Consider the following 24,369-nt stretch of genomic DNA (forward strand, 5'->3'; position numbering starts at 1 on the left):
GACACATGTCACAATAATGAGATCGCAACAATTTCCAAAAGCAGCTGATCTACCCATATCTGTGGCATCAAAACACGCATTACGTGACCTGAGTATCTTACGAACGTGTTACCCATGATCTCAATGGCAAAACGGCACAGAGCATTGAGTAATTTCAAGTGTATACACTGACATTTGGGGACGTAAAGAGCACTGCTTGTGTTCTGTTCATATAACATTTTTACAAACGTATGATACACGCTGAACTACTTCATAGAGAATACACATTAGTTCTTAACATCCTTCTCGGCCTTGTTCTTGAGCTGCTCGGCCTCCTCGACCTTGGACTGCAGCACCTTCTTGATCTCCTCAACGGCGCTCTTGACAAGCTTCTCAGCCTCGTCACCGTGCTTCTGGCCAACTTCCTGCAACTGCTGCAGCTTGCCGCCAATGTCAGAGCCACCAGGGATCATGTTCAGCAGCTGCTCGATACCACTGCTGCCGCCGCTGCCGCCAGCACTCTTGGACACCTTGTTGACCTGGTCCTTCACAAAGCTCTGCAGGTCGTCGGTGTTTCCAGACTTAGTCGCATCCTGGATCTTCTCCCAAAGCTGGCCAAGGTCACCCTGCAGCAGCTTCTCCTTGTTGTTCTCCACAAGCTCCTTGACCTGCGGGCTCTTGTCGAGCAGAGGTTTAGCCTGCTCCATGCCCTTCTGCCACGCCTGGTCGCCGTACTTCTTCAGCTCCTCGCTCTTGTCCTGCACGAGTTTCTGAATCTTGGTCACAGCCGTCATGCTGAAGCCGGACTGAAGGATCTTCTGCACCTCGTCCCACGTCTCGTCGACCTGCTTCTTCGCCTCCGGTCCGTACTGCTCGCCCATCTGCTTCAGCTGGCCGAACTTGCCGCCGACCTTCTCCTTCAGCTGCGGGTGGTTGTCGAGGATGTCCTCCGCGGCGTCGCCCGCAAGCCTGCCGATGCGCACGAACGTCTGCTGCAGGACCTCCCAGGCCTTGCTGGCGGAGTCCGCGTTGAAGCCGTTGTTGGTCAGCTTCTTCATCTCGTCGTAGGACTCGCGCACGATAGCGTCGACCTCCTCGCCATGCTTGCCGCGGATCTTCTCCAGATCGTCAAAAGCGCGGTCGACGTAGTACGAGGCGCCGGGGATGAACTTGGTGTAGCTGTCGACGGTCTCGCGGAGCCACTGGATGGCCTTGCCGGGCTCCGGGGCGTACTTGGTCGTGCTCTGGAAGGCGGAGTCGGCGGTCGACTTGGCGGAGTGGATGCTGTTGACGACGCCGCGGGCGCCGGAGAAGTGATAGAAGAGGAAGCCGGTGAAGAGGGCGATGGAGCCGCCCGCGAGGCCGCCTGCGAGGGCGCCGTTGCCACCGCTTTGCTTAGCGCTTTCTGTCGATTGGAAGCGGACGTTTTGGCGCTGGTTGAGGCGGACGGGCTGGCGGAGACGGAGGGCGCGGGTTGACCTGAAGGCCATTCTAGGGGTGGCGGGAAGCATTGTGATGGAGCGTGTGTTGGTTTGGCGGGTGAGGTGTGAGAAATGTAGGGATTAAGGTGGATTTTCTCGGTGTGGGAAAGGTGTGAGGATTGATGAGAACAAGGTGATAAAAGTGAAATATCAACTTTGCCTTAAAAAAACAGAGCAATTGCGGTTTTAAGGTACACCGGGTGGGAGCTCCCATTCTGGACCTTCTGCAGCTTGCAACGATGACGTTCGGCGGCCCTGACATCGAAAGCGCGTCACTCAAACTCAATTGACCACGACGACAGCGCTAGACCAGGTCTCGATGCGCGTCCACGTGATTCGAATGACATATTGTACGCTTGCTCCGAGTGATCGGATGCGTTTTTGCTTCGAATGCCATGACGAAGCATTGTGTGGGTGGTTAAGTAGAAATGATGGTTCATGGGTTGCTTGACAGGATCCTCCGAAGATCCGAGCAGGGATGCCCCGGCAAGGCAACGCCTATTGCAGATATTCTCTACCTCGACTGCACGACGGTAGGCAAGCCTGGTACTGGGTCAGTCAGCATGTGTACGGCGCTGGACAGCATTCGCTTCTCTCACGAGTCCAAGCTCTGGTCCTCCCATGACTTTGGCACGCCTGCTGAGCCAAGGCGCTCAGGACGCCCGGCAAGATTCGAGCATCCGCTGGACAAGTCAGCCTTGGGTCCTCACCTTGATTTTTAACTCACAAGATCGCTTGCTCGTCGTGAGCCTTGCAAATGGCCGGCTTCCATTTGGCAGTCTAAAGGAAGAGAACCCATGCGGTTAAATGCCGCACTACTGGCGTACAAAATTCACGGGGTTCGTCAGTGATCTTGTGCCCCCTCTCACTCACAACACGAGCTTCAGGCTCGCAGTCAAACGGGATGGCATAGGTACTTGCGTTCGTTGTAGCTGGCAGGTCATGAAGGACGCTCGTCGTGAGCCTCTATTTGAGAAGGATGTCATATGACGCAAGCTACAGTAGACGCGCACGACGAGCTGAACTTGCAGGTACGATCCCTTGCGCGAGGAATTTTGAGGTCTCACTCCCCAATCAGGAAGCTGCACTGGACGAGGTTTATTCAGCAGGTCGCCTCAAATCATGTATTGACCTGCCCTCTCCTCGACTAGCCGGCAAAGTTGATATTTCGAATCGGGCATTCGCACGGCAAATCACAGCCGATTTTGTAGGTGAACCTTGACGGACGCATGATTCCATTGACGCTCCTCAGTGACTGGATAGTGGTATTGATTGCAGAAGCGGGTCACTTCATCCCAATGATACCGTACTGCTTCACTCGCCGACGCCGAAAGCCGCTGATCTACGCGCGTCGATCGGATGGTGCAACGCGCTTTGTGCTTCGCTGGCGTTGCCAATCACATACATCATTCAAGCACCAAGCGCATCTTAATTCCCCTGCAATGGAAACAGATTACTCCAGCGCAACAATCCTAATGCAGGCATTCTGCTGGACATGGTGGGTGTGAGAAGGACGCTCGCCCTATCAAGTGTGCAAACCTGACGAAACGAAGACTGGCGATGCACAGCACCAAACTACCGAAAGTCATAGCACGCGTAAGTCTTCAGGTGGGGTGTGGGCGTGAAAGCTGCGCAGAGCGATCGCTTGCTTTGCTTGATCAGGTATATGCGCACTTCGGCTTGTAGATCTTCGTGAATCGCAAGTCGATCGAAGAGGTGTTCCGCCTCTCATACGACCGAGTAGGAGAATGTGTGGGTATTGAGGCCGAGCTTTACCGAATTGCGGCCCTCTCGCCTATGTTCGAACATATATGATCTGCAGTTGAGTGGCTGCGTGACATGCCATGTCCATCAAGACGCAGATGCCTCCATTGCTCCGTCTTTCGTCCAAGTCCCAAAGAAACAGATGGCTCGTTACGTGTGGTACAGTTCGTGGATATATAAGTTGCTGTCTAGCTGCGGTGCTTTCATTCTTCTTCTTCACTCTATCTTCGACTACCTTAAACAGCCTGATTGTACAACTCAACACGCCCCATACAATATCCGTGCGTCCACTTGCATTGGCAAGCAAGCAGCCAATCACTTACCCAGCCTTCTAGTTCAAGATGCCACTCCTTAAGCGTGAAGTCGGGGGTTGGGGTCAAGACGTCGGACTGTACGTGAAGAACATCAATGGAACAGACTGGGTTGGATGGGGGGATTTCGGCGGATCCGCTTCAGTTCAATACGTCCGCGATGGTGTGGTCCGATTCCAATTGAATGATGGACGGGTAGCTTGCCGTTCTGGTGATTGGTTGGAATGGCGTGACCCGAACGACGGGTGGGCTTATGAGGTCCATTTGGAGGACACCGATCGGTACAGCAACATCAGGATGTACAAATACACCAAGTTGGGAGGATACTGGCTCTACGTCGATGGCGAGAGTGAATGTGTGACGACGAAGAGCTTCTACAGGAAGTGGGATCTCCTCGTGGAGCCTTAGCCCGCTGGGAATATCTGTTTATCGATCCTGGTCAGACATAGTCGTTTGAATAGTCATGGATAATAACTTTCTTTATCTACCCCATCGGCCTCCTTTCCTGATGTCAACCGCATCGCCACTTGACGAATTGGCCTCTTCGAGGGAAGCCAGCTGTGAGGAGCACGCGAGAAATCTTTGGAATGCGGCCAGAAAGCTTCGGAATAGATGAGGAGTGTCGTTGGCTGCCAATCAGGTAGGAACAAAGGCCTTCTGGCAGAGGAAGATTTGAGCAGGTATAAGATACCCTGGATGTTTCGTTAATGTTACTAGGGTTAGGGTTGGGGCTGTCAACCCTACGAACAACCCAATCTTCCACAACCAGCAAATTCATCACTCACGCCCTGCTCCAGATGATTCCGTTGCCGCTTCACGGTCCAATGCTACCATCCAAGGTTTTCCTCCTCCACATAGTCATACACGAACACCTGCTCTAAAAGCGGATCCGTCTCCTCCTGGGTCGAAAGTCAATCTCAAGAAGCAATCGCGGCATAGCAATAGATTGGAAGCTGCCTACCTTCAACTTGTCATGGCCCGGCTCTTTGTCGAACTCCAACCTCGCCTCCTCACTCTGAAAAGGCGATATCAGTAAATTCCGCGATACTACATCTACGTTCTCGTCTCACCTTGAATGTAACAGTAAAGCCTGTGTCCCAAATACTATCCCTCTTCACATTCGTCAAATTCAACGGCGTGTTCAGCGGCTTGCCTCCCCTCGGCATTCCCAATATGAGATCCTGATGCTGCGCGTACAAGCCCAGGAAAGCACGCGCGCGGTCACCTTTTTGCTCAGCCGTCACATTCTCTTTGAAGCGGAAGCATGCGATGCGAGTTACTGGGATGTTTTGCGAAGCCATGGCGAGGGTGGCGCTGAGTACAAGAGTCTGGAGGAGGGAGAGGAGGCGCATCAGCGTTCGGGACTAATATCAGTAGCTACTTATCCCAAAGGCTCAAAGATCCGCACGAGAGAGATGGCCGAGCGATTGCTACGCGTGTGTTCCTCCTCAGCTCTCCACTCCACCCGGGAGGAGAACCGGCGCAGCGGTGTAACCGGATGTCTGCTGTGCTAGTCCCATTGCGTGGGGTTTAAGGTCTTTAGCCGCATCCTGTGATTCTTTGGCCGCCATCGGCTTGTTCTTATGCGCAGCCTGATAAAAAACAAAGCCTTTTTAGGGCTTGTTGGCTTGACGAGCTCAAAAGCAGTGTGCTGAGATCTAGCTCGAGCATAGCAGGCTGTCGCACGACGGTCAAGTCTTGCAGGAATGTGCGATAGGATCTGACTACAGTTGAGCACGTCTTACCATACCTACCGAGTCTCTCTCCCGCGGTTGTCAGAATCCTCTCGCAAGATGATGACAGGTGCTCATGATCCTCCAATGCTTTCCCCTGCGTGCTTGGCTGTTTGAAAAGTTACATAATGTTTACAACAGACCCCTCACTCATCAAGTAACCAATCATCAAGGTTCAATGGTCTAGCGGTTACGATTCTCGCTTAGGGTCCACCCTGAGACACGATTGCGAGAGGTCCCCGGTTCGAGTCCGGGTTGAACCCTGATTCTTTTGTCTTTTGCCAGTTCCCTCAATCTTTTGCTCTCGAGCATTCATAGACGTTCAGGTGTTGTGCGCGGTGTCGCGGGGAAGTTGACTTGTGGGAGCCTTTTAACGCGCCGGCTGAGTCGACGGCGGAGCCATGATGTCGAATGGGACCAGTCGATCCAGCTGGGAAGACAGACAGAACGATCAAACACAGAAGACTTACGATGGTAAGACAAGCAACAGAGCGTACGGAAAAGTCTTCTTCATACAAGCCCACCCCAGTCTCGAGGGAAAGGCTTCAATCAATCAAATTCATTAGAACAATGGTCGCAAGGGGCTCTCTGGTATAATGTAGCCCTCCCGCCTGACTTCGTAGCAAACCAAAAGGAAACAATGCAAAGAGCCCATCCGATCAACAAGAAACAAGAAGCCAAAAAAGAAAAAAAGAAACAACCCGCCCCGCACAACGCCTGCGCTTTTTCCTCTTTTGGGTATGAGAAGAAAGGGTTCCCACGCCGCGCGAAAGGAGAACGACCATCGAGTTCCGTGTGCGTTCGATGAAGGGGGAAGAAGGGGAATCAAAAGCAGAATGCAGAAAAGAGAAAAAGAAACCTCCTAGTCGAACGTCCGGAGCTCCTCGCTATGCTATGCAAAAGCAATTCCAACGCGATGCGGTGCGCTCACGCCCTGTCCTCGCTCACCCAAAGTCGATTCCTCCTTGACTCCCTCGACCCAGACCGCGAGCCTCGCTGCCGCCACGCCCTGGCCCCATCCAAGCCGCCCGCGTGCACGTCGCCGAAATCCAGCAGCAAAGGCCTCAGCCTCTGCACGGTGACGGCGAGGGCGAGATCGAGCTCGTCGTCGTCGTCCTCGTAGCTGCGCGGCGCCGGGGAAGGCCGGTAGCTGTCCAGCAAGCGCCACAGCGGCTCCCGCGACGAAGTCTACTCGCCGGCGGTGCGGCGCGAGCTGCGCTCCTCCTCCTCCTCGAGGACGTCGCTGAGGCGCGTCGGGTGGTGGTGCGCGGTGCGCAGCGTGTCCCAGTCGCCGTAGCCCTCGCCCTCGTAGTCCGGGCCGGGCGGCTGGTGTTGGTCGGGCGGCGAGGGCTCGTAGGAGGCCATGGCCTGCGCGCTGGTGGCGGGGATGGTGGGCGCTGCTTCGGGCAGGATCTGGCCGCCGACGGCGTCGGAGCTGCGGTAGCGGGCGGCGAGCTCCGCTTCGCGGCGGATGTCGGCGGCGGTATCGTAGTCGTCTTCTTCGTCGATAGGGGAGTGGTGAGGGGCGGTGCGGCGGTAGCCGGAGGGCTGGTCGACGGGGTAGTCGGTGTCGCCTTCGCTGGTGATGTAACTGGACTGTTGATGCAGGTCTTGGGGGTTGAAATCGGAAGGATGGGGCTGCGAGGAATGCAGGTAGGTGTCCTCGGGCTGGTGGTGGTAGAACTGACCATCCGAACTGACGATGGGCATCTGGTTGCGAGGAACGCCGAGCTGGCCAGAGGACACCGGACGTCGATCAGCGGATCCTGGGCGGTGTCCTGCTGTTTGGAAGGCTGTCTGCGCCGATGCGCCGCTTGTCGCGCTTGTCTCGCCGTCGTGAGGACTTCCGAGCGGGTACGGTTGGTAGGTGCCCGCAGCAAGCGATGATACGTCTTGATCGTGATGCATCGATTTGCTTTCCGTGAAAGGATCCGTGTTGGTAGGCGAATGCTCCTCTTGGTAATAGTCTTCTTCTCCGGGACTTTGCAAGCCCGCAGCACCAGCCGACGTCGCGCCAGGCGTGCCACCGTAAGGCATGCCTTCTCGCGTCGAAGGTCTTTGTTGATTTGCGCTTCCGGTCCGGCTTGGGCCGCCAAAGTATGGAACAACTTGCACTCCGCTCACAACGGTGACTCTACCAGCCTTGAGGCTCTCGGCAAGATCCAATGACTCCTGATTGCGGCGACCTAATTCTTCCCAAGCACGGCGTGCCTCTTCTTTCGAGATCATGAGCTCACGTCTCATTTCTGCAACCTCTCTCCGCGCGTTCTCAGCGGCAATATCGCTCTCCACACGCTGCTTCGCCGCCTTCTGTCGCTCTATGCGCTCGCCTTGTATTTGCTCTTCGAGCTGGGCTCTGACTTCTGAGTTGCGCTCCGTATCTGCTCGAGTCTCGAAGAACCATCGCTGAAACTTGCGTTCGCTGCTGGCGCGCAAACGCTGCAATTCGACAACGGCGTGGAAGAGGTTTGCGCCTGCCGCGGACAAATCCGTAATTTGCCGCGACATTGCTGAGGCGGAGGGAACGTTCCGTTGGATGTCTTCTGCATCACTCTCCAGCTTCCGAAGCCAGTAGGACGTGAGGCCCTCCCAATGCGATGATAGCTGCTCCCAGCGTTCGAATGCGTGCGGGAATGATGAGCTTCTCGAGCCTTGTTGGCCTTCACCAACATTGAGAGGTGGTGGTGGCTGCACTGGTGGCGCTCCGCTTGAATGAGCTCCAGGTCCTGCTTGCTGCTGCGAGTTTGAAGGTTGACGCGATGCTGGTGCAGATTGGCTCAAGGGACGGCGACTGTGTCCTGCAGGCGGCTGTGCCGGCCGTGGTTGATCCTGTGCCACGCTACTAGAAGCGGCACGTCGACTCGGTCCACTGGCACTAGGACCTGCACTGGGTCCTCCCGAAACATAGCCTGAGTCTCCAGCAACTGTTCTGCCTGTTGGAACACCATAGTCGGCACCGCTAGCGACAAATCCACTTCCGCTGTGTCTACTGCCAGGAACGCCTCCCTGTTGGGCAGCAGGGTCAGCAGCATACTGCGACTGAGGGTCATACCCTGAAAGACCAGCTGCTCTTCGCTCGGCGCTATATCTTTTCTCCTGCGCCAGCTGCGCTCTTCTCTGCTCTTCTAATTTCGCCTCCTCTTGTCGCCTAGCCTCTCTTTCCTGCCTGTTGCGCATGACATCTCGCGGCGTCTTTAATCCTGTCGGCGTTCCAGTAGACACGGGGACCGGGCCACCAGTCCTGGCTCCGCCATTGGATGCGCGCCCGCCGCCCAGATCAGACATCTGGGCGAACTCCTCGTCGAGGTCCGCGCTGAACGGATGCGGTTTGCGGAGGGCTTCCTCGAGCGCGTAGAGGATTGCAGAATGGGTCCGGTTGGAGATGCGAAGCGCCGGGTGAGGGACGAAGCCAACTGGGCGCGCGGACGCTGCTCGCCTGTGGTGAGGTGATGTGTCGCGGGTCCGGGGAGATGCTGCTCGGGGCTCTCGCTCGCGCTGGGGAGAGAGATTGCGCGTAGGCGAGTCGACCGAGCTCGCCCGCACGTATGTCTGTCTCCGTGGCTCGTCGAAGCGGGGAGTGCGCCGGAGGGTGTTGACGCTGCCGGAAGAGGAAGACGGACGCGAGAACTCGTTCAGTTGCTGGCGGTAGTACGCTGAGGCCTGCTCGCCGCGTTTCCGGATCAGCGGTGTCGTAAGACGGTCGTGGGGCTCGTCTCGGTCGTTAAAATCGGCAAAGCGTATTCGCGGCACGGCGACGGGTTGGGCGTGCTGTCACGGGCGGTTCGGCCGGTCGCGGTCCAGGTGGTGCTGTCGCGGTGCGGCGGCGACACTGGTAGAGGGTGTCTGGTGAGTGTGTGCGAGCCAATGGGTCACCGCGCCGCAATGCGCGGGCGGCGGAGGGCTGAGAGTCGAGGCGCGTGCGCGGGCGTGGTGGGCGCGGCGGCAGTGGTAGGATGGAGGGGACGGGTGTCTGGGACTGCGGAGGAGGAGTGTGAGCGCGTGACAACAGCCATAGTCAGAGTGCCTGGGAGGAGAGGAGGCGGTGAATTGGGAGAGAGCAGGTGGGCGGGAGGGCGCTGGATTAATTCGGAGGCTGGACTCGCGGGTGACGTGGGTGCTCGAGCTCGGCCTGGGGTGGCTGGCGGCGGCGGCCAGCAGTCGCCGCGCGCGCGCGCGAAGCCTCACGCTCCGACACGAGCGAGCGTTGGACAGCCCCGCTAGCCGCGGCCAGCGGCGAGGGTGGACAACTGACCTTGGGCTGCGACTGCCCCTGGAAGCATGTGGTGTCTCTGTGGTATTATGGCGCGCGTGTGGTATAGGCTGCAGGGCAGATCGGGGCGATGTCAGGGTGCGTCGGGGGGTGTCGAGCGGCGGGTGCGTGTGTGCTGCGTGTGTGCTGCGTGCGAATGGTGCGCCGGTGAGGGCTGGCGTGCGCTGGCACTCCCAGGCTCCTCACTACTGCTACCTCAGCGGTGAGGCACGCGAGCGCCCTTGCCAGACCTCCACTGGCCTCGTCTTTGGATCTGCCGCGAGGCCTGCCTGCGCTCCTGCTGTCCTGCTGTCTTCGGCCTCGCTTCGCTTCGCTTCGCCGCCGCGCAGGGCAATCGAAGATGTCACAGTGCTGCTGACCGCTGCCGTCTCGTCCCGCCAGTTCGCATGCGCGTTCGCTCGTGCTGCTGTGAGCCGGTGGACAGCACAGGCAGGTGAGGTGTATTGTAGAAGGAAACAAGTCTGCCCGCCAGCAAAGCCACCAGCCGTTCTCTCACCGTTTGCCTTTTGTGATGATTTTCTCGTCACTAGCCTGCGTCAGGCCGAGTCCTGATCCCCATGCCACATGGAGGCCCTCGAACCAGCGCCGGAGCGCGTTTTGCAGCGCCACCAGACCGCCAAAACAACACAAACTCTACCAGACCGCCCACCGCTGCGCTGCCCTCGCCAAACGCCGGCCGCGCAGCCATCGCCCGCTCGCGCCCCTCAGCAGTCTCGCGCGCCATCATCATGCGCGACACTGCTGCCCGGTCGCCCTCATACCCAGCCTGGGCCCGCGGTGCCAGCGCAGCACTGGCCCTGCTGGCACCCCTGCCCACTATCGTCGGCTGCCAATCCCCGAGCCCGTCATCCCGGTTTGCGTCGCAACGGTGAGGAAGGGCCCGAGATGAGACGGCTCCGTTGGCAAACGAAAGTGCCGATATATCGATGAGCATGGGACGGGGACGATGGAGACATAGAAGCTGTGGTTACCGAGGGATCTGAGCGTGCTATAGGCATTTCCCACGATCGTCTTGCGCTTGCTGCGCGGCCAATCATGGTCTGTAGACAGCCGCTTTGCGCGCCCGAGGTGGCAGGGAGCCGCTACTGCGCGATGATGCCGTTTTCTCGGAGTGCATGAAAAAAAAAGGCGTCCGTCCGTTCATGTCGGGCACTGTTTCACTCTGGCACACTTCTACTGGGCACCTGCACGTCTCCCATCGTTCATGCGGTTCGGCGGTCTTCATCTGACGTTGGAGGGATCCAATACGACGCGACAGGCTGTCTCTGTTTGGCACCGCCGTTACGCGCATTGCACTCCCCCACGCGAACCGTGCTGCCGTACCAAGATTTGTTAAGGCGCATCCTTGTCGTTACGTCTCAGCTGTCAACGGTCGACTGAACTCTACTAACGTCTCGGGATCTCGATTTCGTTTGACTGCATCGTTGGTGAGTAGGCGACACGTGCTTCAGATATGTTGCTATAGCAATCATTGTATAGTGAGTAGCAGAAATGGCTGCGTTGCGTTACCGCATCGCCGTCGTTTCGCAACGTTGCAAAATCACAATGGCGTTTGTAATGCCTCAGGCAATCTTCACCCAATTGGGTCGACTTCATCTGAAGTCGCTGGCTCATCACATCGGCGGCCTGAATTCAAAAATAGAGCAGCGCTTTCGCAGTCGACAGGCTCATCACATCACCGTATTGGCTAGAACCGCGCACGGAAGATGAAGACCCTCATCGCCGTTCAGGCGTGGCGAGAAGGTTCACGGCTTACTCCATCAAGCGGCGGAATCACAAATGCGAACTGTTATATTCCGTGAAGGGAAAGGCCGTAACTTCTCGTAGGGTATCTAAGCATGTCCAAAAGAAAGAAGGGTATCAGTGCGCCCCACCGACGGCTATGCATCAGACCAAACCGTAGCATGCCTCATTCCGCCTCAATCTAAGAAGCCGTGTCCATGCTTTCGACTGCCTTCCGCGCAGCTTCCTTCATTTCATTCATTTCCTCGTCACCAGCCTGCGCTGCTTTCAACTTGTCCCTCCAAGCCTCCAGCCGCTTTCCCGTTTCGTCATCCCTCCCAGCAAGACCTTGGTAGAACTTGATCATTCGAGTGGTATCCTTTCCTGAACTCACGAACAGGACATCCTGCTTGGAGTCTTCGTACACAGCGGCGCATAAAAGAATCCAAAGCGTGTTCTGAAGCACATCTGATCCGCGCATGGCCGGACGTTTGCGGTTCATGCTCTCCAGCTTCTGACGCAGCGTTTGAAGCTTCGCCTCTTTGAGTTGCTCCGCAGAAGGGGCGTCGAGCTTCTGTTTGCGGCAGAATTTGACCACCGAGGAGTGAATGTCTGATAAGTTCTGTGCGGAAGAAACGGCCACGATGAATTTCTCCATGTCTTTCGTGCGAGATTTGTCTCGCTGCAGCTGGTTTGTGGTACGTAGGTGCTGGACCGCAGCGGGCAGGATGTCAGTCCGTAAGATTTCTGTTGTGTAGGTATCGAGGCGTGCCTTGAGGGAGTCGTCCGTTACCGATTCCAGCGATGCGGCGTAGAGGTTGATCGGCGCAAGGACCCGTAATTGTGTTGCTTCTACAAAATCGAAGCGGTCGGTGGCGGACAATGTGGAGAAGGTGGTGTGGACAGCAGAGGTGATGGTGATTCGGTGGTGGCTGTTGAGAATATGTGTCGCAAGAGGCTTGGTTGCAGCCAGCCTCGATAAAATCTGCGCGTCCGAAGGTGGTTCGTCTGTATTCTGGTTCCAGAGAAGGGTCGTCTGCTTCACTGCAGCATCCGTCAGATCCTGCAGTGCTTGGTCGAACGCAGAGCGTGTCGCAACCACTACGGATTCGTCGTCGAGGTCGAGCACACGAAGCTTGTTGGCCATGTCTGACCGGTTGATCCGAGCATTTACGCCTGACTTGATACTTTGGTCACCCGAGCCAGCCAAGTGGGTGAAGCCATTGCCTTCTGCGTCATCGAGTGCCTCGTCTATTCGCTTCTGGTGGGCTTCCTCAAGTTTCTGCTGATGTGCTGAGAGGAATTCTCCAGGTGTGAAGATGACCTTGCCGTTGACGAGTTCCACATCACCATCGAGACCTTCCGAGCGCGCCACGCTTCTGGCAGCCCAGTCTAGCAAATCTGTCGGAACGTTGGATATCAGAGAGGACAGGTCGCATTTTTCTGGCCGCGCATCCTCGATCGCATCTTGGACCGCAAGCTTGGTCGAACCCAGATTGTCCTGGCGAAAGAAGTATCGTTTGCCAGGTCTGGGCGAATGGCACTGGATGTCTTCTAGTTCTGCCTCACGATCCAGCGCCGACTGCAAAGAATCTTTGTGAATATCGTGTTGCGCGCTCCAATTTAATGTGTCGATGAATCCTTGGCGTGTGGCGTCGACCAGTGAGTCCAGTATCTTCCTCAACTCGATGTTTGGAATCAACATTTTGCCGTCTCGACTATATGTCAAAGGGCCATGGTAGGGCGCAAGCAACCAGTCGGTGTCCCGAATCTCCAATATTGACGCAAGGTCGTTGATCGGAATGCGCTCTTGATTGGTTTCCAGCAATTCCTCGAAGCGAGCAAGCACTTTCTGGGAATTATACAGTTTCTCGCCGGATGCGCTTCGAACCAAAGAAGCTTGCCCTTTGGTGGGTTCAGGTGGTGGGAATGCCGCGACTATGGCCGCTATATCGGGCGACGCGAAGATGGGTGCCATGTGGCAGGCTGCACTGTTTGCTTGGCTGGCAGCCTGCAATCATAAATTATAGATTTATGCCCAGTGAGTGAAACGCCTATAGTGCGATAATGCTCGGTGTTCGCTAACAGCCGTCCCCTTATGTCCAAATAGAGTGTCGTCCGCGAGATACAATACGTGCGCTGTCGCTGTTCGGTGTCGCCGCCGGAGGCGCGTTCGCGAAGCCGAAGCCGACTTCACCCCATGTCTTGGCGACAGGACTGCGATCGCATCTTTGGACCGCAGGTCATCACTCAGCAGGCACGCATACCAACAATACCGCAATCATGGCTCAGTTCAGAGGTAAAAAGCTCGACTTGGGCTGTTTCGTCAACATCATGAACATCCGCGACCACACGAAGCGCAAGGTCTTCGAGCAGCACGAGCCCGAGAGGTACGCATGCAACTTTTGCCAGGCGCATGCAGCGTCGCCATTCCTTGCGATAATTGTTGCCTTGTACTGATGCGCCGGAAATACAGGCAAGCCCTCCGCTACATTATCCGCAACACCTCTCTCCCTCAGCGCACGCGCGCGCAAGCGCAGCTCGAGCTCAGCCAGATGCACTGCTACACCCGCCCCACGCAGATCAGGAACCGATGTGTAATGGGCGCCAAAGGTCGCGGTGTCTTCAGAGACTTCCGTATGGCACGAGTAGGTCTCGCTTGGGATACTTGAGTCTCACGGATACTGATGACGTCTCGCAGTTCCAATTCCGCCTAAACGCTCTCGCGGGCAACATTCCCGGCGTAAAGAAAGCAAGCTGGTAAAGGATCGGCATGGAATGTGTAGGATATTGTAAAAGTTACAGGGAATCTCAGCATATGGTGGCGTTATGGTAGGAGCATAAATTGGCAGGCCACCAAGCCGTAAGCCCATCATACAGGAGGGATATCTGACTGGCGTCTTCAATCACGGGACCGGACCGCTATGCTGATGGGATCTCCTCCCGCGAGAAGCCTCTCTTGTATAGTATAACGCTGAACATCAAGAACTAAGTCTCAACACAGCCAGTGTCATCGCAAGAAGTGCGCACTTCCCAACCCATTGCCCGCTCATTAGCTTTCACGTGTCAGAGGTTGGCTCGTACGCAGTCACATGCTCAGCAGACCTCGTGCGCCAGTCCCAGTCGCTCCTTCCTCATGGTGTAGTGAGCTTGCGCCGCTGCCTTAGCAACGGTATAGAAAGTCTCTCTCCTCCGCTCAAATTCACTTTCACGGCTTCGACGTGTGCCAACCACTGCCGTGCCGTGTGTCTTTTTTGCCTTCGGAAATCAAGCTAATCATTCTCAGACCGCTCCCGCTTACCACAGCACCAGCAACCCGAGCGAACAGGAGAAGCGGACACAATGCCGCGCTCCAATCTCCACGCGTTGATCGAGCAGCAACGCAGCCAACAAGCCGCACAGGCCGTCGACGGTGGTAACAGCACCACCAACACCACCACCAAGATGTCCACCAGCGCGTGGACGTAAACGCGACCAATCCGACCACGGAGGTCGCAGAGCCGCGGGCACGCAGGATGCCCGCACCAATCCCCATCCCGGGGGCATCGCGGCGCCCGGCGCCCGACGATCCAGTGCACCAGCTCTCCACGAACCCCATGGCGGTGAGGACACTGGATCCGAGGATAGAAGCTCAGCTCGCTGCCATCTCCTCGGGATCTCGCGGGAGAACCCTCACCAGGGACACCTCTCCCCGCGTCGACACACGCGCCTCTAGTCAGGCCCATGTCACCAGCCCGACACCCAGCGCCACTGAGACGAGCCCGCCATCCACCACGAACGAGGCCGAAGAAGCTCTCGAGATGCAGAAGAGAGCTGTGGACGCCAGAGTGGCAGCACATCAAATGATGAAGGGTATCCACGAAGGCAAGGTCGCGGCTAAAGACGACTCGTGGATCGATCGCCATTGTGCGGCTACCTAACGACAAAGACGACAAAAGCAGTTGCATAGCGTTGGGTGTGCATGAGACGCTTGCGTTTTCTTGTTTTGGCTTTTTGGGTTTTAACTTTGTTTTTCTTTTGTCTGTCAGGATTGAGCGTTGAGCGCGTGGTTCCGTGTGGATTCTACTGCTATTGCTCTGAGTTGGACGGAGTTGGGAGCTTGATGGATATCAAGAGACGTTTCTTTGGTTGGCATTTCACTTTAGCATGGAACAGCGAGCGATACGGCGATGAGTACGAGATGGCTTTCTCTGTGGTTGGAATGATTGGTGTTGCCTTGAGAGCGCATACAGAAGCTCCCAATGGAAGCACACATTGAGAGAGGCGAGTAGCTAGTTCATGTCCCTATAGCTTTCACCGAATGAGAGCGAGAATCCAAGGACAACAATTGAGACTGACAACTTCTTGACTTCGATCATGTCAATAGTGCCTGCGGAGCACCTTTACAATAAGATTCATATTTACATTCGAACAGAATGACAAGGATAGCTTTCTAAGAGGCAGGGTTTAAATCTCGCTAGGGTCTCTAGGCTCGGTGGCATACTCGCCACGCGCCTCTCTTTGCGTCAGCATGCTCTTGCCCAACACCGTCTGCATTATAGCATAGTTGACAACACATTTGATGCCCATCTCCTCTCCTCTCTTCACGATGTACCCGTTGATGTATTCCGCCTCCGTCTGCCTTCCACCTCGCACATCCGCTAACATAGAGCTGATGTTGTTGCGAGTCGTGTTCGCGACGCTGAAGACGAGCGTTTCAAGGCGCTGTGAGCTGAAGCGCGTTTCGACGTTGGGGATGTTCTGCAGCTCCGGGAGCGAGCGGATGACCAGCGATGTTTCGGCGAGGAGCAGACGCAAGGTGCGCGTGACGGCGAAGTTGTACAGAAGGCTGCCGTTACGCGCGTCGAGGAGGACGGTGAGTGGATTGAGGACGGAGTTTACTGCGAGCTTCTCGAGTTGGAGCTGCAAAAGCTCCGTTGGGGTGAAACCGACAGCGCAGAGGACTGGTGTGCGTGTGAGAGTGCGGAGAAGGTATCGAGAGGAGTCTGCCCAGCGCTCAGTTTCCCTGTCTTCGACGTTGCTGCTGTTGTCGCGAATGAGACTGGCTGGATTCGCCTTCGCCGATGGGGAAGGTATGAGCGAGAGGGATATGGTGCCGTGGCCTGCGTGAACAACATAGTAGGGGTTCCGAGCGGCGAGTTCGGGCGGGACATTTGCGCCGTGTGTAATAACGCCTTGCATATAGTTCGGCCTTCTATCCTCGTCTGGAAAGATCTTTTCGTTTACTTCCTCAATGACACCCATACCATTTTGAAGGAAACAGATTGTGCTGCTCGATTTAAGGCGGTGTTTGATGACGGCCAGCGCAGCAACAGTATATGCGGCTTTCGTGGTTACTATGAGGTTGTGGATAGTGTCGTCGTAGTCATCGCTAGCACCTTCGGCACGAACGAGCTCTTTGTACGCGACCGGCTTTGCAGGCTCCTCTGTGGCATCTTGATTCTGCAACGCCTTGGCCGCTCTGTGTGGCCTCACGTCCGGATCGTCATGAAGGTTTGCCTGGCCGTCTTTCAACTCCACACCGTGCTGAACACGACGGTCCGGCATCAGTTCGACGTCGAAGCCTTTCCTGTGGATCTCATTCCCATCATCGCTGACTGTGACCTGTCTCGAGCCCTCTTTCCACGCATTGAGCAGAGCGCGCTTGTGCAAGAGCAGAGTGACGGGCGGAGGGTTTGCTATGCCTCGTATGGAATGCGCCACCAATTTGCCGATGCTGCCAGTCCCCAGGATGTGAACGCGTCGAGGAACTTGAAAACTCGCATACTGGCGATCCATGTCGCTCTGTGTGTATTCCAATGTCTGGCCCTCCATATTGTCTGTACTTGGGTCTTCGTTAAAACCTGGCGGCGACCGATATCCCTCCGTGGACTCAGTTCTGGCGTCCATGGCTTCTTCTTTGCCGCTCCACCACGAGACAGACCTCTTGCTCTGATGTTGGAAGAGGTGCAGGGCCACCCGGCCCGCTTGAAGGCTATCGGTCAAACATCCTCGGTTGTGCCGCGGTATCCTTCGCGGAAGATGGAAGAGGGCTGTGAGATGCAGATTGGTTGTGGTGCTATGGCCTGAGCACAGCAGGTTCACAAAACGAAAGTTAGAGCGCCACGATGGCGAAAAGGGCGGCGGGGGGTCGTTTATTAGTGGGCGCGTGAGAGCGAGATCACTGGCGTCATGGAAGATGGAGAATGCGATGCGATGCAGCTGGCGCGGAGGTGCTGGCTTGCTCCGCAAACAACGTCTCACTTGGTTGGTGTACATCGGCAATCCGTTATCGTATGGCTGGCTGAATGAGCATTTCGAAGCGGTGCCACGAGATCTCCCTATACTGATGAAGCATGGCATCGACTCTGTCAGCTCAGCGTACCGGTGCAGCATTGCACAAGCTGCTTCGACTGCCACCACCTCTACGACAACGCACCTTCTCCGTCCTCAACCGCCCGCAGCCCAATTATCCCGGCCATGTTCCTCTCAACTTTATTGAACGCGGCGCATTGGCAATAGGCTCGGCGTTTGGGTCCCTAATCGATCCATACCGCCATGATCTTATCGCTTCTTTGGGTGAAGCGACCGCGAAGCCCTACTTTGTCACACGACTCCGACACGCCATGATTTCACATCCTACCGGGCGAAGGATACTGCGAGATAAGCCAAGAATCACATCAAAGAGCCTTTCACTTGAGAAGCTCAGGCAGCTTCCCGAAAACACGGTAGGAAGAGCATATGCGGCTTGGCTGGACAGCGAAGGCGTGACGCCAGATACACGAGACCCGGTAAGGTACATTGACGATCCTGAGGAGGCATATGTCATGCAAAGATACCGCGAGATACACGACTTTATTCACGCGATCACCGGCTTGCCAATTATCATCGAGGGCGAGCTCGCTGTCAAAGCTTTCGAGTTCGCCAATACAGTTCTACCGATGACAGGCCTCAGCCTAGCAGCTATTGTTAGGCTTAAGCCCATGGAGCGCAAACGGTTCTTTGAGGTATACGGGCCGTGGGCGATGGCCAACGGACTGAAAGCGGAGGAGATGTTGAATGTGTATTGGGAAGAAGAGCTGGAGACGGACGCAGATGAGCTGAGAGCCAGACTTGGTATCGAGATGCCGCCCAATCTTCGCGAAATCAGGAAAAAGCTCAGAGACCAAAAGAGAGCCGAGAAGATTGCGCGCGAAGGAGAGAAGTAGCCATGCGACACCGCTGCGCGAATGCGACCCCAGCCGACCTTAGATTTGAATAGGCCGGACGGCGTATGGAGTCCGCCATCCTCCCAAGGCTGCTTTCCAACATCATGTGGTCGTACAGCGAATCATTCTCTGCCAACTTCCTGCGGCTTTCAAAGGGCCGACGCGGCAGCCGTGTTCAGTTGGAAGTCACCGCCATCGATGATGCATGCTGTACCGTCAGCTGATCTCCGCAAGGACTCCATGGTTTCTGACTTCACAGTGTTCGCACTACGGACAGTTCACAACGATTCGCCTTAGATCCGTGACTCTGAACATCGGGGCTCGACTATTGCGACTTCACGTGCCGGTCCAGACTCTCTCCTTGCGCTTCGGCAGAGCAAGCCGCGCTGTTCATTTTCCAGCCACGGCCAATCAGAGCCTTTGGTTGGCGCTTCACTCGCACACAGTCGTCACTTTCACAAAAGCTCCCTTCCATGTGCCGTCCGTGGGAAATATGCTTTGGATCCGCGAATAATCGAGTCTGTGCTTCTGTCGAATCATGGCTTGACAATGTGCATCGTCGACTTCACTCCCAGCGCCTAAACATTCTATGGCTTTGGCCAACACCTTCCGCCTTATCTAAGTGTCCTAATTCTACGGAAAACTAGTGCCATTGATCCATTCTCCTTTCTCGTGCATTCTGGAACAATGCGATTCTGGCAGGGATCGCTGTTTCCCATCACACTGGTGCTCCAATCACGATGCGATGTTAGCCACGCAGAATACCGTCGCAGATGTCGCCGTGAACACGTGCCGATCCACAAAGCTGTCATATTGATATGCTTCGATGGCTTGCCTTGCAGTGAAGGCTCACGATTGCACGGAAGCAAGCCACACTGCAACCCTTTCAGGGTTCGACCTGGGTTTGCCCGTGGGTACCCGTGCTCGGGTCTCACTCTATATAATTCACAGCAGTCTGCAGCAATTCACTAACATGCTGAAAGTCATGAGATCTTGTCATTCCTTCTCATCACGTTGCCTTCATTGTCAGTCGTTACCAACTGCTCATCTACAAAAGACATAATTTCTTCTCTTTACTTCCTAGACACCCCCAACCGACTTGTTCACAAAAGTTACACCATCTGGGCTCTACACTACAACCAAATATCCATACACTACCTATCAGCTTATATACGATCATGAAAGGATTCGCCAGCGTGCTGGTTCTTGCAGCGGTTGCGCTCTTCTTCGGCCCAACGCTGGCTGTTCCTGTGCCCATCATCACTGTCTCACCCGGCACGGCGAGCGACATCATCATCACAAAAGACAACACTCTCAACGCGACCGCTCCCGCCCCCAGTGATCTGACTGTCGAGGCACACTCTTTTGCTACCGCTGCGACATCTACCACCGAACGGCTTCCCCTCGACCTTGTCAACAACTTTCCAGGCGGACAAATCAATGCGTACGTCACTGGGCTGGACACAGAGAACCGCCTCGTTATGCTCATGCCGGATGGAGCGTTTTACTATCCTTCTGCGCAGCCTGGTCAAGTAACTCCCCAGCTCATCGACGCTACTGTCGTAATACCGCTCGGTCCGAAAGGGAGCACTACTCGCATAAATATCCCTGGTTACATCTCTGCTGCGCGCATTTACTTCGCGGAAGGAAAATTGTCCTTCTACACTGTTTGGTCTGAAGGAAACAAAGGTCCATCCCTGGTCCAACCGTCCGCGGCCAACCCCAAAGACCCGAGTTCTTCAGTGAACTGGGGCTTTGTTGAGCTCACTAACAATGCTTCTGGAGGCCTGTACGCCAACATCTCGTACGTCGATTTTATCGGCCTCGTTCTTGGGATGTCGATGCAGACCACAGACGGCGCGATCCAAGCCGCCAAAGGCCTTCATCCAAATGCCGTCTCGGCAATCTGCCAGTCCCTCGTCACTCAGGAAGCCAAAGACGGTATGCCCTGGAGCGATCTTTGCCAGGCTTCGCCGTCAGGCCAGCCACTGCGTATCATGGCACCGATCGATTACGCTTCAAGCGATCCAGGCGTTTTCGGGACTTACTACACGAGCTACGTCGACCAAGTCTGGAGCCGCTACACGGCCGAGACTCTCACTGTCAACACGCAGTCGCCCGCAGGCCACGTCGAGTGCAAGGTCTCGAATGACGTCCTCATTTGCAACGGCGACAACCGCCCCTATGCGAAGCCCAGCTCCACCGACATCTTCGGCTGCAACAGCGGGCCCTTTGGCATTATTGAATCCGACAACGGCGTTCACCGCGCCGTGGTGCCGCGCTTGTGCGCTGCGTTCAACCGCGGCACGCTCCTCATGGACGGAGGCCACTTCCAGCCCGGCTTGCAAGCTCACAGGTACTATCAGGCAAGCCCTGTCAATTGGTACAGTGCTTTCATTCACCAGGAGGAAGTTGACGGGAAAGGTTACGCTTTCTCGTATGACGATGTGAATCCCGACGGTGACATTGATCAGAGCGGAGTTGTGGCGGCGAGCAACCCGGCACTATTGACTGTGATTGTCGGAGGGCCTTGAAAGCGCTTCAAACCGGACTTGCGCAAGCAATGAGACGCTCGTCCTTTTGATTACTTCAAGGTTTGTCTGCGGCTCGCGAGTCGTATGACAGCCAACATACCTCACCAGCTTTGCCTTGTTTTCATTTATAAGCTGTACACTCAAAAGGCAAAAACATAGACCGCAAAAGCGTGCCTCTGAATAGCAGAATTGATGAATTATAGTATTCTTGTGCACAACTTGACCGTTACAAGATCGCCTCCCCAGGCATGAGCGCATTCCGCCATTTCTCTGCCGAGTTCTCATTCGCCCACCCCAGCAGCGCATCGTAATCCACGCACTCATGCACCGAGCCCCAACCGGGCCCAGCCTCCGTCTTGCCCTCTAGCGATGTGTCGCCGGCGCACATGATCGCTTGACGGATATAGTCGAAGCAGTGCGCAGAGTGGTGGGCAACCTCTTGAGTGAGGTTGGTGCCGCCGTAACCTTTTTGGTAATGTTGCACTAGATAGGACTTTTTAAAGTAGGAAAGGTTAGCTTAATTCGGAGGCTTGATGAGTTGGATTCACTTACCAAGCAGTGCAGCTGGTGGAAAGCCGAGAGCATGTATCCGGGACCATCGTGCGTGCGGTTTATGGAGACGGTGTATGGGTCGCTGAGATCGTATGATTCGTAGTTATTGAAATGCACGTACCCTCGCGCGTCTGGAAGTGGTGTTAATAGCTTTGTTCTATATCGTTAGTGTCTGCTGGATAAGTGGCTTACCAGAACTGAGCGGTATCCAATTATGAAGGGTGTGCAGCGTCTCAGCCTCCGAGTTGAACATTTCTTCGTTCAGGTAACGCTCGTCCCCGGTGAATGTGTACAGTTTTCGGGGCACTTTCAAGGTCAGCGGGTGGTTAGAACTACATCAGGCGCAGAATCTGGCTTACGTTTAGGTATAGGCGACTTTCTAAGACTTTCTAACTTGTCGTCCTCCTCTGAGAGCGCAATGTTCGTCGAAAGCACGAATATACAAAGAATCATGGCGACTTCAAAAAGCAGGCGACAATATGGCCATACTTGACCAAGTATCGAGGCATAGCCAGCACGCCTCCGATCTTGATCCTAGTCTTGCTGCAAAAAAGACTGCTGCTCCTCCTTCGACACCTCCATCGTCAGAATCAGAAGCCAGACGTCTAACACTGCGGTCGTCGGCTCTCGCGAATGATAGGCTATCTTTCAGTGACAGGCGTAGTGTGAAGAAGTTGCGTAGGGCACATGCCGACGCGCCGGAAGCAACGGCTGTGATTAATACGGGCCATGAATGAAAGTAAATGGGAAGCGGGGCAATTCCCTGCTTGATCTATCTCTCCGGCGTAGCAGTTAAAGTATTCTGGATTCTGCAGACGGTCCGAAGATCGTTGCCGCACCTTAGGCTAATACGGAGCTCGCTAATTCTAGACTGGTGTCTAAGCTAGGCTGAAACAAGCCATCGTTTGAGGCTCCGCTGCACCCTTGCGGTTCATCTACTTGATATTCTCGTCAGCCAATGACAACCGGCAATTCAAAAGATCGTTCCACGCGGCTCACTGGGCTATGTCCTGACTTCTGGTCTGCTGCCTACGCCTGGTCATTCGAGTGCTTCACGCAAGCTTGCCATAACATCGCATGGCGTCCATTCCATTAACATTTGAAGGGGGGTTCGGTTGTGACCATCATTGTAGGTCCTTAAAGATGGCTGAGCGATGTAGCCGGGAAAATGCTGGTTTAACTTCGTGCGTTCACCAAACGATTGCATCAATGACCCGAGTATAACCGGGGTCAGTCGCTAGCACGGTGTGAAACGATCGCAACAAGGCGAACAAGACTTCCGCGGATCTGAGCTTGGACGATTTGACGATGCTTCTCTCAATTGCCGAAAAGCTTAGGGTGATGTGCGCTTGTAATATGATCTGCTGGTAGTCTTTTCGACACACATCAACGGTACACAGCGTCTTCGAAGAGGCCGGTCCAGACACTTCATCGCTGCATGGCCACGTCATTGCATGCCGTTCAACCGATATATGCGTCCTTTGGTGGTATGATCTCGAGCATAGGTAAGTTTCAGATGCAGATCGGACGTCCCTCAGGTGCCACGGTTTCTCATGCGAATGATCGACAGTACCCTAAGCACTATACAATCGCTTGTTCATCCTTAGCTAGCGCAAGCCACTTGTTTAGCCTGGGCGGGGCGAGCTTATGAAGAACAAGCTCAGTCAAGAATCGGCTGTTTAGCCTGGGCAGGCAGGGAAGTGAGGTCTGTCTTCGAAGAGGATATATAAACCCTCTCCGGGAGCCCTAAGAGCCCTGGACAAACACCCATCAGCTTTCCCTTCTCCGTCCAAGATCTTCAAACTTCCACATCAACGCTCTTTCATCACCAATTCTTCGCCAAAATGAAGTTCTCTGCTGCTCTCGTCGCTCTGGTTAGCGGCCTCGGTGCTCTGGCTGCCCCGATGGAGGAGGTTGCCCAGCCGGTGACTCTCGACAAGCGTGCTGGTGGCCTCGACTATGTCCAGAACTACAACGGTGGTGCTGCTGGATTTCAATCCGACCTGAACTCTGGCAAGTTCAGCCTCAACTGGGGCGGCAACACTGACGTTGTTGCTGGTCTCGGCTGGAAGACCGGCTCTGCCAGGTACGCTGCTCTTCTGCGCCGCCACCCATGAATCAGTGTTTGACATCCCATGCAGGACCATCAACTACTCTGGCTCTTACTCGCCCGGCAACAGCGGTTCCTACCTCGCTGTCTACGGTTGGATCAACAACCCGCAGGCTGAGTACTACATCGTGGAGTCCTACGGCAGCTTCAACCCGTGCTCCTCTGGCGTTACTCAGCTCGGTACCGTCCAGTCCGACGGAGCCACCTACACCCTGTGCACCGACACCCGCACGAATCAGCCCTCTATCACGGGCCAATCTACCTTCACTCAGTACTGGTCCGTGCGTAACACCAAGCGCACCTCTGGTACCATCACCACCAAGAACCACTTTGCTGCCTGGGCCAAGCACGGTTTCGGCAACAGCAACTTCAACTACCAGGTAAGTGCCGATTTGCGCGTGATTTCGCCGCCGCGGTGTCGATCATTCGCTGACTCGGAGATGACAGGTCGTCGCCGTCGAGGCCTTCTCTGGCTCTGGCTCCGCTTCCATCACCGTCTCTTAAGAGACTTCACTCGCGCAGGCGCAGTAGGAGCGGGAAACCGGTATTGCGGAGCAGTTGGTGGTGAAAGACGTAGAGTAGTCATTCCTTTGGAAGTAGAAGACCGTTGTATGCAAAAGGACCCTGAGAGCCCAGGCTCGGTTTCCAGCAATCAAGTTCCTGGGTCCACTCCGTAGCCGTCCGTTTCGAAGAGTGCATGGTTCCCAGCTGCATCAGGTGCTCCTA

General features: G+C 55.5%; 10 protein-coding genes across 10 annotated transcripts; 4 read left to right on the top strand and 6 right to left on the bottom strand.

The window, feature by feature from the left end:
* Window positions 1-266: 266 nt before the first annotated feature.
* WHR41_08054 (uncharacterized protein) lies at window positions 267-1,490 on the bottom strand (the record flags this gene model as incomplete). Its single annotated transcript, XM_069376658.1, has 1 exon — window positions 267-1,490. One exon carries the CDS (start codon window positions 1,488-1,490, stop codon window positions 267-269), a length of 1,224 nt encoding a protein of 407 aa, XP_069226477.1.
* A 2,648-nt stretch (window positions 1,491-4,138) lies between these two features.
* WHR41_08055 (uncharacterized protein) lies at window positions 4,139-5,006 on the bottom strand. The gene is made up of 3 exons (XM_069376659.1): window positions 4,606-5,006; window positions 4,497-4,550; window positions 4,139-4,434 (listed from the first exon to the last, which is right to left on the bottom strand). The coding sequence occupies exons 1-3, from the start codon at window positions 4,885-4,887 to the stop codon at window positions 4,363-4,365; spliced, it is 408 nt and encodes a 135-aa protein (XP_069226476.1). The 5' UTR covers window positions 4,888-5,006; the 3' UTR covers window positions 4,139-4,362.
* Window positions 5,007-6,456: 1,450 nt separating this feature from the next.
* On the bottom strand, window positions 6,457-8,553 carry WHR41_08056 (uncharacterized protein; the record flags this gene model as incomplete). The annotated part of the gene is made up of 1 exon (XM_069376660.1): window positions 6,457-8,553. The coding sequence occupies one exon, from the start codon at window positions 8,551-8,553 to the stop codon at window positions 6,457-6,459; it is 2,097 nt and encodes a 698-aa protein (XP_069226479.1).
* A 2,909-nt stretch (window positions 8,554-11,462) lies between these two features.
* WHR41_08057 (uncharacterized protein) lies at window positions 11,463-13,238 on the bottom strand (the record flags this gene model as incomplete). Its single annotated transcript, XM_069376661.1, has 1 exon — window positions 11,463-13,238. One exon carries the CDS (start codon window positions 13,236-13,238, stop codon window positions 11,463-11,465), a length of 1,776 nt encoding a protein of 591 aa, XP_069226478.1.
* Window positions 13,239-13,508: 270 nt separating this feature from the next.
* Window positions 13,509-14,282, top strand: mrp2 (mitochondrial 37S ribosomal protein uS14m). Its single transcript, XM_069376662.1, has 3 exons — window positions 13,509-13,650; window positions 13,737-13,908; window positions 13,962-14,282. The coding sequence occupies exons 1-3, from the start codon at window positions 13,544-13,546 to the stop codon at window positions 14,022-14,024; spliced, it is 342 nt and encodes a 113-aa protein (XP_069226475.1). The 5' UTR covers window positions 13,509-13,543; the 3' UTR covers window positions 14,025-14,282.
* Window positions 14,283-15,706: 1,424 nt separating this feature from the next.
* WHR41_08059 (uncharacterized protein) lies at window positions 15,707-17,149 on the bottom strand (the record flags this gene model as incomplete). The annotated part of the gene is made up of 1 exon (XM_069376663.1): window positions 15,707-17,149. The coding sequence occupies one exon, from the start codon at window positions 17,147-17,149 to the stop codon at window positions 15,707-15,709; it is 1,443 nt and encodes a 480-aa protein (XP_069226504.1).
* A 446-nt stretch (window positions 17,150-17,595) lies between these two features.
* Window positions 17,596-18,447, top strand: coq4 (Ubiquinone biosynthesis protein coq4, mitochondrial; the record flags this gene model as incomplete). The annotated part of the gene is made up of 1 exon (XM_069376664.1): window positions 17,596-18,447. The coding sequence occupies one exon, from the start codon at window positions 17,596-17,598 to the stop codon at window positions 18,445-18,447; it is 852 nt and encodes a 283-aa protein (XP_069226420.1).
* Window positions 18,448-19,625: 1,178 nt separating this feature from the next.
* WHR41_08061 (uncharacterized protein) lies at window positions 19,626-20,981 on the top strand (the record flags this gene model as incomplete). The annotated part of the gene is made up of 1 exon (XM_069376665.1): window positions 19,626-20,981. One exon carries the CDS (start codon window positions 19,626-19,628, stop codon window positions 20,979-20,981), a length of 1,356 nt encoding a protein of 451 aa, XP_069226421.1.
* Window positions 20,982-21,207: 226 nt separating this feature from the next.
* WHR41_08062 (uncharacterized protein) lies at window positions 21,208-21,986 on the bottom strand (the record flags this gene model as incomplete). The annotated part of the gene is made up of 4 exons (XM_069376666.1): window positions 21,208-21,474; window positions 21,534-21,664; window positions 21,726-21,839; window positions 21,893-21,986. The coding sequence occupies 4 exons, from the start codon at window positions 21,984-21,986 to the stop codon at window positions 21,208-21,210; spliced, it is 606 nt and encodes a 201-aa protein (XP_069226422.1).
* A 1,391-nt stretch (window positions 21,987-23,377) lies between these two features.
* On the top strand, window positions 23,378-24,147 carry WHR41_08063 (uncharacterized protein; the record flags this gene model as incomplete). The annotated part of the gene is made up of 3 exons (XM_069376667.1): window positions 23,378-23,619; window positions 23,675-24,023; window positions 24,091-24,147. 3 exons carry the CDS (start codon window positions 23,378-23,380, stop codon window positions 24,145-24,147), a joined length of 648 nt encoding a protein of 215 aa, XP_069226423.1.
* Window positions 24,148-24,369: the final 222 nt, after the last annotated feature.

The sequence above is a fragment of the Cladosporium halotolerans genome (assembly GCF_011745625.1).
Source record: "Cladosporium halotolerans strain TM138-S3 chromosome Unknown Sca36, whole genome shotgun sequence".
Classification (NCBI taxonomy): domain Eukaryota; kingdom Fungi; phylum Ascomycota; class Dothideomycetes; order Cladosporiales; family Cladosporiaceae; genus Cladosporium; species Cladosporium halotolerans.

Bases quoted from the DNA above. Each gene is read 5' to 3' on its own strand.
- mrp2 (XM_069376662.1), top strand. From the start codon at position 13,544: ATGGCTCAGTTCAGAGGTAAAAAGCTCGACTTGGGCTGTTTCGTCAAC. The intron at 13,651-13,736 runs GTACGCATGCAA...CCGGAAATACAG, and splicing joins GAGCAGCACGAGCCCGAGAG to GCAAGCCCTCCGCTACATTA. The intron at 13,909-13,961 runs GTAGGTCTCGCT...GACGTCTCGCAG, and splicing joins GAGACTTCCGTATGGCACGA to TTCCAATTCCGCCTAAACGC.
- WHR41_08055 (XM_069376659.1), bottom strand. From the start codon at position 4,887: ATGCGCCTCCTCTCCCTCCTCCAGACTCTTGTACTCAGCGCCACCCTC. The intron at 4,551-4,605 runs GTGAGACGAGAA...TCGCCTTTTCAG, and splicing joins GCTTTACTGTTACATTCAAG to AGTGAGGAGGCGAGGTTGGA. The intron at 4,435-4,496 runs GTAGGCAGCTTC...CTTTCGACCCAG, and splicing joins CGGGCCATGACAAGTTGAAG to GAGGAGACGGATCCGCTTTT.